This window comes from Ruditapes philippinarum, unplaced genomic scaffold, assembly GCF_026571515.1.
Source record: "Ruditapes philippinarum isolate M1 unplaced genomic scaffold, ASM2657151v2 ctg3396_1_1_1_1, whole genome shotgun sequence".
In the NCBI taxonomy this organism is placed as follows: domain Eukaryota; kingdom Metazoa; phylum Mollusca; class Bivalvia; order Venerida; family Veneridae; genus Ruditapes; species Ruditapes philippinarum.
Window position 1 is genome coordinate 73,171 of NW_026865651.1, and position 17,670 is coordinate 90,840.

At 32.1% G+C, this 17,670-nt stretch overlaps 2 protein-coding genes across 2 annotated transcripts; both read left to right on the plus strand.

Moving 5' to 3' along the window:
• Positions 1 to 11,239: 11,239 nt before the first annotated feature.
• Positions 11,240 to 16,861, plus strand: LOC132729901 (heat shock 70 kDa protein 12B-like). The gene is made up of 4 exons (XM_060715740.1): positions 11,240 to 11,589; positions 12,199 to 12,420; positions 12,528 to 12,684; positions 14,478 to 16,861. The coding sequence occupies exons 1-4, from the start codon at positions 11,347 to 11,349 to the stop codon at positions 14,684 to 14,686; spliced, it is 831 nt and encodes a 276-aa protein (XP_060571723.1). The 5' UTR covers positions 11,240 to 11,346; the 3' UTR covers positions 14,687 to 16,861.
• On the plus strand, positions 14,728 to 15,534 carry LOC132729910 (heat shock 70 kDa protein 12A-like). Its single transcript, XM_060715749.1, has one exon. The coding sequence runs from the start codon at positions 14,728 to 14,730 to the stop codon at positions 15,532 to 15,534; it is 807 nt and encodes a 268-aa protein (XP_060571732.1).
• Positions 16,862 to 17,670: the final 809 nt, after the last annotated feature.

The following is a 17,670-nucleotide window of genomic DNA, read 5'->3' on the forward strand; positions in this document are numbered from 1 at the left end:
TTGCCTGGTAGATCTCTACCCAGATTGTTCAAATTATAGCCCTGGGGTCAAAATCGGCCCCGCCCCAGGGGTCATGGATTTTCCTTATATGTATATAGTAAAAACTTATAGTAAAAACTTCTTCTAGCAATTGACAAATGCTAGAGGTTAAATATTTTGCATGAAATATTGTGTAGTGAACCTCTAGCAAGATTGTTCAAATTATAGCCATGGGGTCAAATTGCCCCGGGGGTCATTGATTTTCAATATATATATAGTAAAAAATCAAACAATCTTATTGTCTGAAGGTACAAGGCTTAGAGCTTTAATATTTGTTAAATGATATCATCTATAGGTACTCTACCAAAGTTGTTCAAATTTTCCCTCTTGTGTCAAAATTAGCCCCGCCCCGGGGGTCATAGGTTTTCCTTATATGTATATAGTAAAAACTTAAAAAATCATCTTCTATTAATTTACAAAGGCTAGAGTTAAGATATTTTGCATGAAACATTGTGTAGTGAACCTCTAGCAAGATTTTACAAATTATAGCCCTAGGGTCAAAATTGGCCCCACCCCCAGGGTCTTTGATTTTCACTATGTACATATAGTAAAAATTTAAAAAATCTTTCTGACTAAAGATACAAGGCTTAGAGCTTTAATATTTGGTATATAATATTATCTATGGGTCCTCTACTAAAGTTGTTTTAATTATGCCCCCAGTGTTAAAATTGCCCTGCCCAAGAGGCGATAGTTTTCCTTATATGTATAAAGTAAAAACTTGAAAAATCTTCTTCTCTGAATTGACAAAGGCCTGGGGGTCATTGATTTTCATTATGTACATATAGTAAAAAAATAAAATCATATTTTTGTCTGAAGGTACAAGGCATAAGGCTTTGATGTTTGCTATATAATATCATCTATATGTCCTCTACCAAAGTTGTTCAAATTTATCCCCTGGTGTCAAAACTGGCCCTGTCCGGGGGCAGTTATTCTCATTATGTACACATAGTAAAAACAGAAAATAAAACAAATGTTTTCTGAATGAGAGAAATATACAGCTTAGATGTTTGACTTGAAATGTTGTTTGGTGGACCTGCATCAAGATTGTTTTGAATGAAACCCTTGGGTCCATATTTTGCCTTGCCCAAGGGGATAGTGACCTACTTTCTTGTCCTTTGACGTACAGCAATGAAATTTTGACCATGTGCACAGTTTTAGTTGTAAAATTGAACGTTGATATCAGGTGACCTAGATTTTGATGATGTGACCTACTTTCTTGTCTTTTGATGTATAGCTATGAAATTTAAACCATGTGCACAGATTAAGATGTAAAGTGAACTTTGATATCATCTGACGTAGATTTTGACAAAGTGTCTTACTGTGTTTTCCTTTGATGTAGTCATGAAATTTAGGCTGTGTGAAATATGAACTTCACCACCAAATTCACTAGACTCAAGTGCATTGATATATTCCTACTCTGATCTTTTATTGGATTAACAATAGATTTTACCACTTATCTGATAATAAGAATTAGATAGGTCAGAGATCTATGCGTAATGACAATCTTCAATTGTAAAGAAACAAAAAAAATGTTCATACACTACTATTTAGTGTTGTATTAATGCGGTGGCATAGCATTTTTCTCAAATGCAATCTTGTTTAATTTTTATGTTTATATGAATCAAGCTTTATCTTAATATATTTTAGAATGGGCCCAACGTTGATGTCACTGATTTGAGCAATTAAAGACTGAAACACAATCAAAGAAACTACTTTTTGTGTTTTCAATTGCGTATTTTAATGAGCGGCAGGATACAATGAACAGAGTGTTCTCTTATTCCTTTACTATAGCTATATTTTGAAATCAAGATGAAGACCGTCAGGATTTTGTTCACTACTTATATTGTCCCTTTTAGTGTTGCAATGAGGTCAGATCATGGTTTGTTGAGGCAGCAAATTTTAGATCAATGTGGTTATAATTGTTTGTTCAACAGGGCAAGTCTCTTTGAGAAAAAGCTGTCAGACGTTCAGAAACATTAGGAAAATAACAATTTTGATTTATCTATTTGAACACGCGTTTTCCTGCCCGAGCATCAAACAGACAGTGTCCGTGCACAACATGTTTGCCGCTTGCAAAATTGACAATCAATTGATATCATGAAATACATACTTTTCATACAAGTACCTGCATTCTTTTCTTTATGAACCAATTTGGGAACTAAAAGGAGGTAGCATACATATACATGTATATTGGGAGGAAACATATCAATAAATGCATACATTGTAACCACCCTTTGTAATATATACACTTATTGACGGATTTTGATTAAGCCAGTTTGATCCTGACTCGAAGAAGCCCAAACCTGCACTCTGCATATTATCCAAGTAATATAAATATTCCTACAAAATCTGTTTTAAAGATACAGAGTGGGCACAAAAATTTCAAATTAATACATTATGACTTAGTGTGACCTTGACGTGAAAAGTTCAAACCTGAACTCTACCATTACCTCATTATGGTTAACATTTCTGCAAAGTAATTATATATTCCTTTAACTGGTTTAAAAGGTACAGACCTGACAAGAGAACTCCTATATAAATCTACTTAAATAAATAATTCCCGGGCCGAGACCAATTTGTCTGTCCGTCCGTCCGAACTTACTTATGGATACTTACGTGGCTAGAGGGACATTAGGTAACTGTACCTTATCTTTAATGTCATTCATTACGTAAAGCTTTTATGTGGCTCTTTTCTTTGTTGTTAGAACTTCCGTCTGTCCGTCCGTCTGCATTCAACTTGTCGGAGATCAATGAAACTTCACAGGAGTGATCAATACCATCCCTAGCTGTGCATATTGCCCACATGTTCCGTTTTGCTACACAAATGGCCGCCAGAGCTATAAATAGAAAAATGTTGTCCGGCATTCACAGGTCAAACTGCTAGTGGGATTTCAATGAAACTTAACAGAAGTTATCAGTACCATCCCTAGTTGTGCATATGGTCGGCACGTTTCATTTCGCATCACAAAATGGTCACAAAAGCTATAAATAGAAAAATCTTGTCCGGCTTTCTTAGGTCAAACTGCTACCGGGATTTCAATGAAACTTCACAGGAGTAATCAGTGCCATCCCTCGTTGTGCATAGCGCCGGCATGTTGAGCTTTACTGCACATAATGGCCACCAGAGCTTTATGTAGAAAAATAGTGTCCGGCTTTCACAGGTCAAACTGCTGGCGAGACTTCAATGAAACTTCACAGGAGTGATCAAGTACTATCCCTAGTTGTGCATATCGCCCACACGTTTTGCATGGCTGCACAAAATGGCCACCAGAGCTATAAATAGAAAAATCTTGTCCGGCTTTCACAGATTAAACTACTGGTTGGATTTTAATGAAAATGCACAGAAGCTATCACTATCACCCCTACTTGTGCATATAGCCGGCACGTTTTGGTTCGTTGCACAAAATGGCCACTAGAGCTATGAATAGAAAAATGATGTCCGATTTTCAAAGGTCAAACTGCTGGCGGGATTTCGACCAAAAAATCACAGGAGCGATCAGGACCAAACCTTGTTTTGGGAGACATGCTTTGCGACAAAAACCTCTTCTAGTTTCATACTGCATTCGTCAGTGATAAAGGCTTTGTTCATCTTTACAAATGCGTAAATAAGAGCTTGATTGTAAATTTAACAACTTTATCAAATGAAAGTAAAATAAGAAATAAGATAATGTTAGCGCCTCGTGTATGACAAACTGTATTCTGATAGCTAAATTGTGTTTTACCTTGCTTTTCGGTGTTTCAGATAGTCTTAGATATTGTCAACCCGCATTAAATGAAAAGCTTTGTGGTACTGATGGCAGAACATACCGCAGTTTGTAAGTGCTTCTGTGACCTTTATTTATTTTGATACAATTCTGTTAAATGTCTCTTGAGTTCAACATGTTCCTAGTCATAAAAAAATGCAGTTTGTATGGTCTACTTTCCTAAAAGCGAAGTAACATACACCTGTATTTTCATCTCAGTTAGCCTAAAACCTGATGAGTTTTGTAAATTGTTTAAAGTACTGGAGTAAAATAGCTTTATTCTTTGCAATCCATTTCAATTCATGTTTGACTACTGTAACTGAGTTATTTTTGCCTCATGTCCAGACAAAATTAAAACATGTAAACGGATTGAGCTAGCAATAAAAACGATTTTTTTAATGTTATTTAGAACATGTATTTCATACATTCTATATATATCAATATATACTTATTTCAGTTGCGAATACGAAAAGGCGAGATGTACACACACAGATCTTTCCAAATTTGGAGACTGCAATGCTTAATTTTGAAATACATATTGTTAAGTTTTAGACATTCAATATAGATAAAAGAAATGCATTTTTTTCTGTTTTGTTGTAATATATGTTCTCATTTAATATGATGATTTTCATAAGTTTGGAAAGATTGTTTTTCAATTATAATGATAAAGATATATTTTACATAATTAAAAGTTGACCTGAGGTATTTTTGACGTTTACCACATTAAAAACTATTATCTTAAATGGACTATTTCATCTTTCAACTTGATAAGACTTTTCTTTTCTGTAACGGAATGTACTGATTGGAAAGCAAACAGTGCAGACCATGTGCTGGAAACACCGGTAGATTCAGTCGCCACCTTTAGATTAAAGGTTGCAGGAAGCAGTCATATTATTACGCTTGAAAAGCGATTTCGATTAAACTTGTACATGAGGCACAGTTAAAAGGAAAACATCTCGAATTCTCCTCAGCATTGACTCAATAACAAAAGATAGCTTGTGTGATATATTTTCAGGATTTTATCTTATAAGATGAGAAGTTTTGCCTGAAACTGTTCAATAGTATTGTTATTTCTCATAAAATTACGTCTTGAATTCCATTATTCGTAAGTCTCAAAACAATCAATGAGGTTGATCAAAACATATACATGTAAAATGAACATTTTAAGCTAGAACAAAGGTAAAGATAATTTGTTTCATAACCAATCAACCGCTTTCTCTCGTTATAGTAATAAAGCACATTTCACAAGAACCACACAAAATGCTCTAAATACAGTGTTTTCACAAGATAAGAAATAACAGTTAAACTTTCAAATACCTTTTGGTGTACTTATTTGTTAACCAGATTTATTTCATTTCGATCGACAACCTTGATACTTTGTATATCTCTTTGTTGTGAAACAATATCTATTTGAAATGAGAAACCATTTATTAGACACCAAACATACTTTTGAATTTTTAAGCGCGTTTATTGTAAATCGCCAAAAAAGAATGATTAATATTTGCGTTCGAGCATGCCATTCTTACGGGCATTGGCGTTATTCAAAACTGCGTTTGTTATGAAAAGATATTGTGGTTGTCTGCGACTTATAAAGACGTGTTTATTGTAATTTCTAGTTACTAGTATACAAAAGTATTTCATAAAGTTCGCCCATTTGCTATACATTTGATTATTGTCGTGTTCTAGATGTGAACTTGCTGAAGTATTTTGTGCCATGATGTCCACCATGCACACATGTGAAAAAGTACATATGACCCAACAAGAGGTCCTGACGAAGTAAAACATGGTAGTGAAGTGAGTCCTTTCTGCAAAAAGGCGTGATATATAGTAATAATTATCTCCCCCATGTATCAAAAATACTCATTTAGTATCAGGATATTTTCTTACCCTGGATATCATCAGCTATTCATTTTGCTCTAAAGCGACCTTATAGATTTAAATAAACAAAATAAAGATTTCATATTTTGAAAAAATGCTTAAGGTGTTTGAGCGATTAACTAGTCAATATCTTGACTTAAAAAGTGGATGAATACACGACAGGACATGTTGTAGCATTCGAATTTTTGACGTTATTGCCGCTAACAGTACTGCAGTCTGCTATGTTGTTCACATCGTTTTCAGTGTTGTTGACGCAGCATGTTTTGATAAATGCATTGATATACATTTTTAAATATTTTGGTTTTCCAGAGCAAGATTCTCTGAGGAGAAGATAAGAGTTTGCCAGCCTTAGCTTAACGTATACATTTATAGATATTGACACGATAGCTGTAAGGATTTCTTGTATTGTTCAGCAATTCTAGCTTTCTTCCATGGAAGAGTCTAACAATTTAAGTTTTCCATTCCATTTGATCTCATGATTTTTCCTCGTCTAAAAAACTAACAGTCATTGATTGTCCCTCGCGTTTGTGCAAATCTTTGCCGCACACTGAAAAAAATGACAAACGAATACCGACAAGTTCCAGTGCGTACGTTTATTTACAATTCTAACATTCCTCATGATTTTGTCAATATACACAAAGAAGAAAGAAAACGATGTTAAACTGTCAAAGAACCATGGTTAGGGACTACATGTTTATGCGTCTGTTCTTTTTTTATACATGTTCTCCCTCCGATAATATAGATTAAGCTTTACAAGATAACAATAATAACGCACTTTTATTGATATTTTCCGTTCTAACTATGTTGTCTTTTCATATGATAATAAAATAAAATAAAATATCACTTACAAATACACAACGGGTTTTATCCTTGTCAATAAAAAATATATATTGCAATTCGTATGCAGCATAATCGTGTCCAATTTCTAACCATCAAAACTCCAAACCGGTGTTAAATAGCCGATAAACACCGCTGAAACCGATCTGATTACTAAAAACAAAAACTTTCTGTTCTTATATTGCACGAAAGAAATAGTTTAAATAACAACAACTTATCACTAGCTAATATAAGTTATATAAAAAAGATTACTTAATAATAATAGAAATAATAATAATAATAATAATAATAATAATAATAATAATAATAATAATAATAATAATAATAATAATAAAATAATAATGATAATAATAATAACAACAATAATAATAACTGAAATACAGAGATTGTCACGTATTATTACAGCAAAATAATTGAATGTTTTATATCATAGTTTAGTTTCGTTTCCTAAAATCGCGCAATACATTTAACTTCCTTGTAGCCATTTTGAAAACAGCAGCGAAATGGTGAGTTATTATTTTCTTTCTTCCCTTTTCTCAGCGCTAGGTCATTCTTAGAGATGCTTCTAAAATAAAATCATATGATCAGGTGATTTTTTTCAAACAGAAAACATGTTTTTTAATGAACATTTTGTCAAAAATCGGTAAATAGAAAAAAGTTGCAAAATTACTTCAAATGAAAACATGATTCTATTAGTTCAAAAACTATGATATCTAAATTTAAAGTTGAGATATATTCCGTACTAGTATTTAAAAAAACAACATTTTATGGGGAAGGTAGGGGACAGAAGATATCTATATTTGATTATTGAACTTTCCAGATTGTTTTTGACCTCGGTAGACATGAACGTTTATATCGCGCGACATACCATCTTATCACAATTTTGTTATTGCGAGTTTCTACTTGTTCTTAACATTCAAAGAAAGAACTGTAATATTACCATAACTTCTACGATATTACAACATTTTAGAGTAATATTAAAGACCCGTTATGATTTAAAACTATACCCTAAAAGCTTTCCTATAATTATCCCAAAACTTTGAATTCATGTTACCCTGCTAAAGCTTACAAATTGTTATTCACACTCACAGGTTATTTACATGTACCTGAACCGCCTTTTTCTTCTGTTATTGTTTGGCAATTAGTACAGTTGTAGTCAATAAGCATTTGTTATAGAAGTCAAAATAATAGTTAATTCGCATTTGGCTACTATTATGACAAATGATTCCACATTCAGTGCTACATTCTTAAGGAAATAAGATTTTTAATGTCTCGAAAACCGTTACATAAACGTTTTAAAACTCATGATAGCATTTCAGAAGATTAATAATTCATTTGTTTCGGACTGAGGTACTATGTGCCTGTTTGTCTGTTTCTGTATTAGGTTTCACATGGATATGTGATCCTAACACATTTGTAGTTTATAACATGAAAATAAGTCAGCATCACAATTTTAGTAAAATAATAAAACTACTTATTTCGATCGGTAAGATATTGTTCATGAAATATTGAATATACTATGCGTTATAACATACTTTTAAATATAACATTTTATTGTATTTTGTGTGATATTATAAAGGGTCTGTTTACTAAATAAAATGTTAATGAAAAGCTGATTTTTGAAACACTCTTGTATTGTATTCTTTTCGGGTTCTTAAATGTGAACAATTAAATATCGATCAAATTACCTATGCGTTCAATTTGTTTAAAAGTACTCTCAACGGGCAAATACAAAGGTTTTCAACAGATATATACAACTTCGAGTAGAACTGACTTGTAGCCAAACAAAGACACTGGCATTAATACTATAATGTGTTTTGAAACCAAAAACTATGTTTATAAATACTATTTTTGTTTCACTGACAAATCACGTTACTACATATTGATTATCTAAAAGAATTTTTTTCTATGCCATTTTTTTCCAACTTATTTGTGCGGGATATTACTTACTGTATCGAATTCAAAAATATAAATCAGATTGAAAAATCTTATGCAGAAAAAGAAACAATAACTATTTTTGCATCATTTTGGAGTTGGTATGTAATTTTTCAAACTTAATGTTTGTATAGGTCATGACTCGACAAAGTATAGTAGGCATTCACTTCACTTTCTATAGACTGATATATCTCATATAGTCAAAATGCAGTGATTATGAACAATAACTATCACTTGCATAATTTTTGGGTTATTGTCCTTGTTAATTGCCATGCTTAATTTTGCCCCAGAGGATAGTTATCACATGTATCCAAAGTTTTGAAACACGGAAAACTTAACCGAAAGTGTGACGACACTGGTGTGAGTAGGATAGTTCTCCCTATGTTAAAACTATAATAACCGAGCTAAAAATCATTTTCGAAGAAACGTTATTCTTGTACGGGTGATTTAGGAGTATATACATGTATTTTCATATAAGTTATTTCACTTTGTATCTTTTTGGCCGAAGGTCATTTAAATACATGTTCAATTCCTGTAAAAAACAGATAAGAAGATTTTTTTCTTGGTCAATTTAGAATAACAAACTGAAATTTTGGAATCTCATTGGCTATTTTCAAATAAAATGTAAAGGATAGTTCATACCATTCCATTATAAAACAAGTACAGATGTTGCTGCAATGCAGCAATTAAGAAGCTCCGCGCGCAAAAAAAAAGCAGCACGCATCCAGGTGTGCCAAAATATTTCAAGAAATCAATACATCTAAAAACATTCAATACCCTAGTTAAATTGTACATGTTATGTACAGTACAGTTTAGAACTGATTTGGCAGTATTTTATAACCATTACTAACACAGAAAGGGCTTATTTTGCATTTGTTGACAACTTTTTGGAATTTTCTTGGATTGTATGTGCAAATTGGAGTATGTAAATTACTTTATTTGTTCACCTCACACTATTTTACTTTTAAATACATTTCCAAATATTTCATAAAAATTAGCATGAATCTTGAGGCGTGCTGCTTTAAGTACTATTGTACATTATTCCAGATGTTTTGTAAATCATTTAAAGTTGTATAGTTATAGATCTACGTCTCGTATGCACTGCCCATGATAAATAGAGGGGCCAGATATTAAATAAAAAAAAACAACAACTTTTACTAATGCCTACCTGGTACAGAAAGTAAATTAATTGATAATTGATACATGATGATACACCTCTTTCATAAAAAATAATCAGAGTTAATTGATTTAAATTATGATTATTTCTGGGGTGTGTTTCATAAAGTATCGTGAAAACATAAGACTAAAATTAGGACTGGAATAAGATTGCACTTAGGAGTGTTTCAAGAATAACTCCTAAGTCTTGCACTTAGGAATAGTCCTAACTTTACTCTTAAGACACAATCTTGCTAATGGAGATAAAAAATACTCACTTGTGGAAATGAAATAAGAAATCGTCATGTGAAATAGTGAAGAATGATAGAAAAAAAAAGAATGGTGTATAATTGACATTTATACATTATTATTTCTTATTTTTACCTTACTTAATATCATTTATGTTATAATGTAAGGGGACTAATAATGTTTTGATTTTCTTTTAAAAATATTCTAAAATTGCATAAGGCAGACATGTTTCTTGAAAATATATTCCATATTTTAATAAAACAAAAAAATATCTTCTTAATATTTATGAAATAAAATAAATTTTGAGTGAATTGTTGTAGGATGAAGCCTTTTTCGAGTTCAAATGTGCAGGAATGTAATAACTAAAGTTGATAGGCCTTAAGTAATTTATTACAAAACATTTGAATGATTAAACGTGCATTATTTTACTGTTACGGCTGAAAAAAGATCTATTTCCATGAAAATAGTCAATAAAAACATTTGATCTTTATTAAGCGCGGAAGTTGTTTTTTCTGACGTCATTTGGTTTATTGACGTCATATCTGACTTCATATTTTATATGCCATGCATATATCGTGTAATAATGCACTTGACTGCCTTATCCGTTAATAGGTGTGTTTTGATTTTATGTTAATTAAAAAAATTACTGAATCTTGAACATAGAACATTCGCCAAACTGCCATTTTGATCAGTCACAATGTCAGTATGTACAAATACTGGTACAGATTTTCTTTCACTAATGAAATCTATCATTACACTGGTTAGCAAACATGAACATGTTTTTTTTCATAAAAGTTATATTCACCTTAAAAGTATTTATTTAGGGTTGTATTTACATAACCAAAACTTTTCATAATTCATATTAAATGAGTGTAATAATAACAGTGACAACAATTTATTAAATATTACAGGTACTAGATCTAATAACTTTTTCTTCACTTTTTAAGTATATAATTATACATCAGTCAATGAAACAAGAGCTGCAATGATTTTTAAGCACGTATTTTTGTATTTACAACTTAATACAAAAGTTAGGAGTGCCCTAAGGCACCCATAGAAAAAGTCCTAAGTTTAGTCTTAAAATTGTACTTAAGATTTTTCTTGAAACACTGTTTTATCACAGTTTTGCATTTACGACTAAAATAGGTCTTTATGAAACGCATCCCTGATCTAATTTGATTAACTGAATTTGATAAATCATAAGAATGTAGTTCTTGGGATGATGTACCTAAATAAATTATCAGTTTCCAACATATAATGACAAATTAATATCTAACTGTCATTAAATTTAAAAGGGTGTCCTTTTCCTTGACATTGCTTATCTCGTTGGCTTTGTGTCATAATAATGGGCTAAGGTGGTACGTAATACTATGAAGCTTAAATAAGTGATTTGTATCATTTGGTTGTGGATATCATTTTAATCAACTTGCGTGTTTTCATCTGTTTATAGGCTGGTAATATTGTAGTTGGTTCTATAGACTTTGGAACAACGTACTCAGGATGGGCAGTTATGTTTTCTCATGAATTTGAATCAGAGCCGACGAAAGGATTCGTGAAGCAATGGCATTCGGGAAGCTCAATAATTACAGAAAAAACACCTACAGTGGTTCTTATAAAACCTGGCGGAAATGAACTGGAAGCATTTGGTTACGATGCTGAGAACCGTTATAAAGAGCTAATAGAACAGGGAGAACACGAGGGATACTACTACTTTCAGAGATTTAAAATGAAACTTCATAAGGAAATGGGTGATGTAAGGAATATTTTGATTTTGAACGAGTTCCACATGTGCAGTTATTTGGTTGTAACACATTGCTTGGTTTGATAATCCTGCTTTTACTTATTTCATTTCTGATTATTCACTTAAATTGATTTAAATATAATAAAATGATCAACAAAGGAAAGCATCGATCATGGTTCACGATAAGATGTTTCGTTTGTATGTTTTGTCAAGTGTTCTTGCCATTTCTTTTATTATTTTTCTCTTATATCTTCTCGTCTCAATAAAATGTCCTCCCCTGTAACTTCATCAGCCCTTAAACCCCTGAAGTTTCTTTTTGATTGTTATAATTAATCAATTCGCTCCTTCTTCTTTATCACCCCACCACTACGATTGGTTGCCTATACCTTATTACTTGGCATTCCTGGGCATCGTTCGAATGTTCCACTATCGTTTACTTTCTAACGAAAGTTTGAAGTAACGGTGGTGATTCAATTAGCTGCTAAAGATGCGTATTACCCTGTGCGACAGGAAATTGTAGGGGTTGCCTTCCGTTGAATTTGTTTCCAAAATTGATATTAACCACAAATATAACATATGTTTAAATTTCCTTTACATTAATTTTTCATATTTTCCATTCAGAAAATCGACTTGAACATGACGTTGAAGGATGAAATGGGACAGACTCTACCTGCAATTAATGTTTTTGCTATGGCAATAGAATACCTTGTAAATGATATGCATGATGTAACCAAAGACAGAATATCCGGAGTAATTCAGAAGTCTGAGGTTCATTGGGTTATCACTGTTCCGGCAATTTGGACAGACTCAGCAAAACAGTTTATGAGAAAAGCTGGCGAACAGGTTAGTTATGTTTATATTCATTGATTTGTTCCATTTAAAACTTTATTGTTTAGTGTTAATTTCGATATTACTGCTGACAATTTCATCAACTTACAATGTTTCTTCAGGCTGGAATAGATGAACGCAAATTAAGTATCGCCCTTGAACCAGAAGCGGCCTCCATTTTCTGTCGCCATTTGCCAGTTGAAAAAAGAATCGACACTTCAAATGTATGCATTGCTTCCTTCCCAGCTGGAACGAAATACATGGTGCTAGATGCTGGAGGTATATATTTATCGATCTGATAACATGAATACATGGGGATATTCTCAGTCCATTAAACATGTAGATAAGGAATCTTATATCTTTTGTTATCTACTGTTTTGCTATTCTTTGAGAGTAAAATAATGGAAAAAGAAGCTGGACTTCTACAGTGCTTTTCGTTTGGTTCGGCTGTATACATTTTGAAAGTCACTCTAAAATGAGTTTTAGTTTCGGACTTGTTTTCAGTTGCGCGGTCTAATTTAATCCCAAAATATCATGTTCGTCCTGATTGTGACGAATATAATAAACACTAATCATTTATGTATTTATCATTTCACTTTTCAAATAACATGGTAACTATTCATAGATGTTTTCAGATAATAAATTTTCAATGACATATGGGGAATTACCCCATTAATTTGTGATTTTCTATGACCTATAAATACTTGTATATTGCGTTAATGTGATATTAAATTTCCACAGTAAAAGATTACATACTGATACCTTTCATCAAATACATGGCATTTAGAAACACATAGCACTGATATGTACAATACAGTTATTAAAAAACAAAACACTTTAAATGGTCATTATTATCAATGAACTGCAAATACCTTGGGGTAAAATTCGGTCATTTAATGCTTATGTCTCCGTGTAGGAACATTATCCTATTTTTTGCTTTTAGTAAGTTTTGTACCCCTTCGTAGTAAACCTAACACTAATTTTGAAGATAGATATGTATGAATTGATTTTTATTAATAGATCTAGAGTTGTTGGACCTATGCCCGGCCCAAAATCGTGGTAAATGTTCCGAAAAAGCAACAATTGATAATGTATTTATTGAAAGTAAATGCTTCTGTCCAATAGTTTTATATCCAATTATTCGTTAAGAACGAAAATGACCTTTATAGTATCTGCGGTAAATGAGTGCGGTTAAGTTCTAACTAAACGAATGCTCGGTGCAACGTTGGCTATATATTTTGACTTTGTGTTGTTAAAAATGTCTTTTGTTAATTTTGTAAAAGTCGAAACCGAATACAAATGGACAAGATTTTAACATTTTTTTAATTTTTTTTATTATTAATAATCTAAATCCGTCTATGCCTGTGCTTATCAAGAAGGCAAAATGTGGCTATTTTATCTGCTAAACATACAGTTACTCCCCTTTTGTCTGGTCTGATGCGATAGGGTTACGTGACCATATTGGAGGTTAAATTACCTAATAAAAGTTTGATAAAGCTAAAGTATATAGCTTTTTAGTGTTATGCTTTTATTTCGTAAGATATTCGTTAAATCATGATGTTTGCACCGAGCACTGGTCTACGTTGAGCGTTGATCCAACCACTCTACGGATTTCAAATATTGTACAGTGACACCTTATGACCAAGCATAAAATTACAATAAGGAAATTAAAATAGAACTGAACTGTAAATAAATACTGGGCTATTTCTTAACCAAAACGTTTCTTTAGACAAACAAAAATTATTGTAGACTCTCAAAATTTTGAGTAAATCAAACTATATTAAGTTTTTTTAAAGTGATACAAAATTGTACTTGAAGAAGATTATGATGGTAATTCAGGCCTTATCACTGTCAGATTTTGCTTCTATAAAAAGATATTTATAATAAATACACAGGACATAATTCAATCTATTGACAAAATAAAAGAAAAGGTTACATATCTACATAAACTATTCATTTTAAGGTATAGATATAACGACCCCCTTTGGTTCCTCGGTTTAACTTTGAGGTCGATAAAAAAATAAGGTAGATAAGTCTAAAATGCGAATGATTAAGTATATTTTATTTTACAGGTGGTACAATAGATATTACAGTCCATGAAGTCCAACCTAACGGTTCTGTTAAAGAAATAGAAGCTGCAAGCGGTGGTGGCTGGGGCGGAACTCTTGTAGACCAGGCGTTTGAAGAGCTGATCATTGACATAGTAGGAAAAAAGGTTTATCAAGATTTCAAAAGGAAAAGCCAGAAGATTGGTTGGACCTTTGGCGCGATTTCGAAATGAAGAAGAGAACAATCCAGCCTAAAAAAGAGACAAAAGTTGTCATGAGAATACCCGAATCTCTGCGTAAAAAGTATAAACGACAAAGCACAAAAACCTTCACAAATGCTGTTGAAACATCTTCATATGCTGACAATATTACATCTGTGGCTGACAAGATAAAGTTTGACCCATTTTTATTTAAAAAACTATTTGATGGTTCGTTGACGAAAACAATACAACATACAGAAAGTCTTATCAAAAAGCTAACTGTTCAACAGATCAAAGCCATTTTAATGGTGGGAGGTTTTTCTGAGTCCCCTATGCTTCAAGAGAGGGTTAAATCCTGCTTTCGTGGCATTGATGTCATCATACCTGCAGAAGCGTCCTCCTCGATATTGAGAGGAGCGCTTATTTTTGGACATAGTCCAACTTCGATCTCTGAGAGAGTTCTGAGGTATACATATGGTATAAGTATCTATACTCCATTCATAACAGGCAAACATCCAGAAAGCAAGCGTGAAAATACTGATTCTGGACCTCAGTGCAGGGACGTGTTTAACAAGCATGTTGAGAGAAATCAAAATGTCAAAGTAGGAGAGCCACAGGTTGTAAAATCTTACTCACCTGTCAACAAAAATCAGAAAATCATTCCTTTTTCCATATATGCGTCTGACATGAAAGATCCCGAATATACAGATGTTGGTTGCAAATTCGTCGGGGAAATGCAAATAGAGCTCCAAGACCGCAAAATAGATGTGTCGCGTAAAGTTGAAGTAAGCCTTACATTTAGTGGTACAGAAATTGAGGTGAAAGCGAAAGATGTAAAAACAGGGAAATATGAAAAAGCATCGATTAATTTCCTGGGGTAATCAGTGAAAAGTAGATATAAAAACATTTTTTTTTATCAAAAAGTCGAAGACGTGTTAAATAAAACAGGTATGATAAAGATAAATGATACTGTAAATCGTGTCTCAATAAGAATTTAATATTGTGTTGAACTATTTTGAGATAACAAAACTACGGTTATGTTTTATAGTGTGATTGCTTTAAAACACGTAAATGGTGGAAGTAATATAACTATTTTGCACACATACATTTTGGAAAATTTTATTTGTGTAACTGCTTAACAAGAACCATATTCATCCTCATATTATATACAAATATCACATTATAACTATAAGAGTTAAACAAATATAAAATGTTCATGGGGCTTCAGCATTTAAACCAGAAATGCAAAATTCTTGATGATGTTTGTATAATAAGTTAAATAAACCGTATATTAATGACACTTTAAATGATTTTTGAGTGATATACACATCAAAATCGCCTTACATTACGATGTAACGTTGCATGGCATGAGGGATTGATGGTTTTTTATTCGAATTGTAAATTATACTGCTTCTGAAAGTGCGATGGCGTTTCTCTACGTCTATGCAAACATCCATATGAAATTAGGTTCTACCAATATGAAGGTAAAGAAGCACCCTAGAAACGATACCAAACATCATTTACTTGCAATTTGGTATATTACACAAATTATATATTATATTATATTATATTACACAAAAACTCCCATGTACAGTTTCTCTTGCGTTTTAGTTTTTTCGACAGAAAATAAAAAATGACTTCGAGTCAGCTAAATACTTATGAACTTAATAAGCAGTCTGTAATTGACACACTTTATCAGATCATAAATACCATCTTTGAAAAATAGTGTCAATATATTGACATGAATTCTCGAGTTACTTAATGTTGTCGGATTAAAAGAGTTTTCATAATGGAAATATTCATGTAAAAGATATATTGACTTAGCCTTTAACTTTCCATAAACCGAAAATGTAACTGATGGTTAAAGAAATTTGACCTTGTTTACATTTAAAGACATAGTTTTATTTGTGATACTGTTTGTAATTGACCTAGCGAATGATTGTAAAGGTTTGATTTTTTTCTCTGCAAAGGTACGTTGTCGTTCAACTTAATTTTACAGCCTAAGTTTTTAAATGCAGTTTGATGGACAGGAATTCAATTGGTCCTATGCAAGTTTTAGTAAAAATAAATAGTATCTGAAACATTCTCTGTATATAGCCTGTTATATGATAAGATGTAAATTATAAATGTTGCATTGGATATTTCTTTATCAGTAGTGTGTAAAGCTATATCATAAATATGTACTTTGAATAAATACAAAACGCCATCCTTCTTATTGTTGTTTTTAACATGATAATCCAACTAATTTAATGTTTCAACGTTCAAAAATTGTTATTTCAGCAAACCAAAAAGAACCATATATATATTTACTAGGTTCTCTTTAAACTTCTCATGTAGGGAACTAATTAAATAAACGCTTAACACAAATCCTGGGTATACGAAACATATTTTGAATGTCCCAGTGAGTTTGCTATAAGCAGTGTTTTCTTAATGGCAAAGAATGTTGCATTATGCATTTGAGTACATATGTGCGCTCATGCCTCAGTGTGTGATATAAATTAAAATAAATAAAACTTATCGATGACAGACAAAGAAGCAATATTTATCCAAAGTTTCTAAGATGAATGATCCATAGCCGCTGCGAGGACCCAGCGCTTCTCAGAAAGCTATGGGTATTGTGATTAGCTCGTGCAGTATATCTTGAAAAAATGTATAAACATAAAAACACTGATTACAGAAATGAAGTACAACTTTTTATTATATCGCTCTATACTTAACACAATTCGCTATAAGTACATAGTGGAAATTTAGACACATAATTAAATTGCAGCCTCGGTTTGTTTTCGTTTCAATGCATAACACACTTTTTGGCTTTTCTAGTAATTTAACTGATTAAATATTTGGCTGTTGTGGTTGGTATACCATGCATTTAATTTAAATATACTATTTATCTTCGTATTCCTCACTTCGGTCATTCATGTGCCTTTCATCTTATTTTTGTATTAAACCCTTTTCATTAAACACCTTACTTTTTATCTTCTTACATGTTACAATACAAATACCTTTGTATTATTACA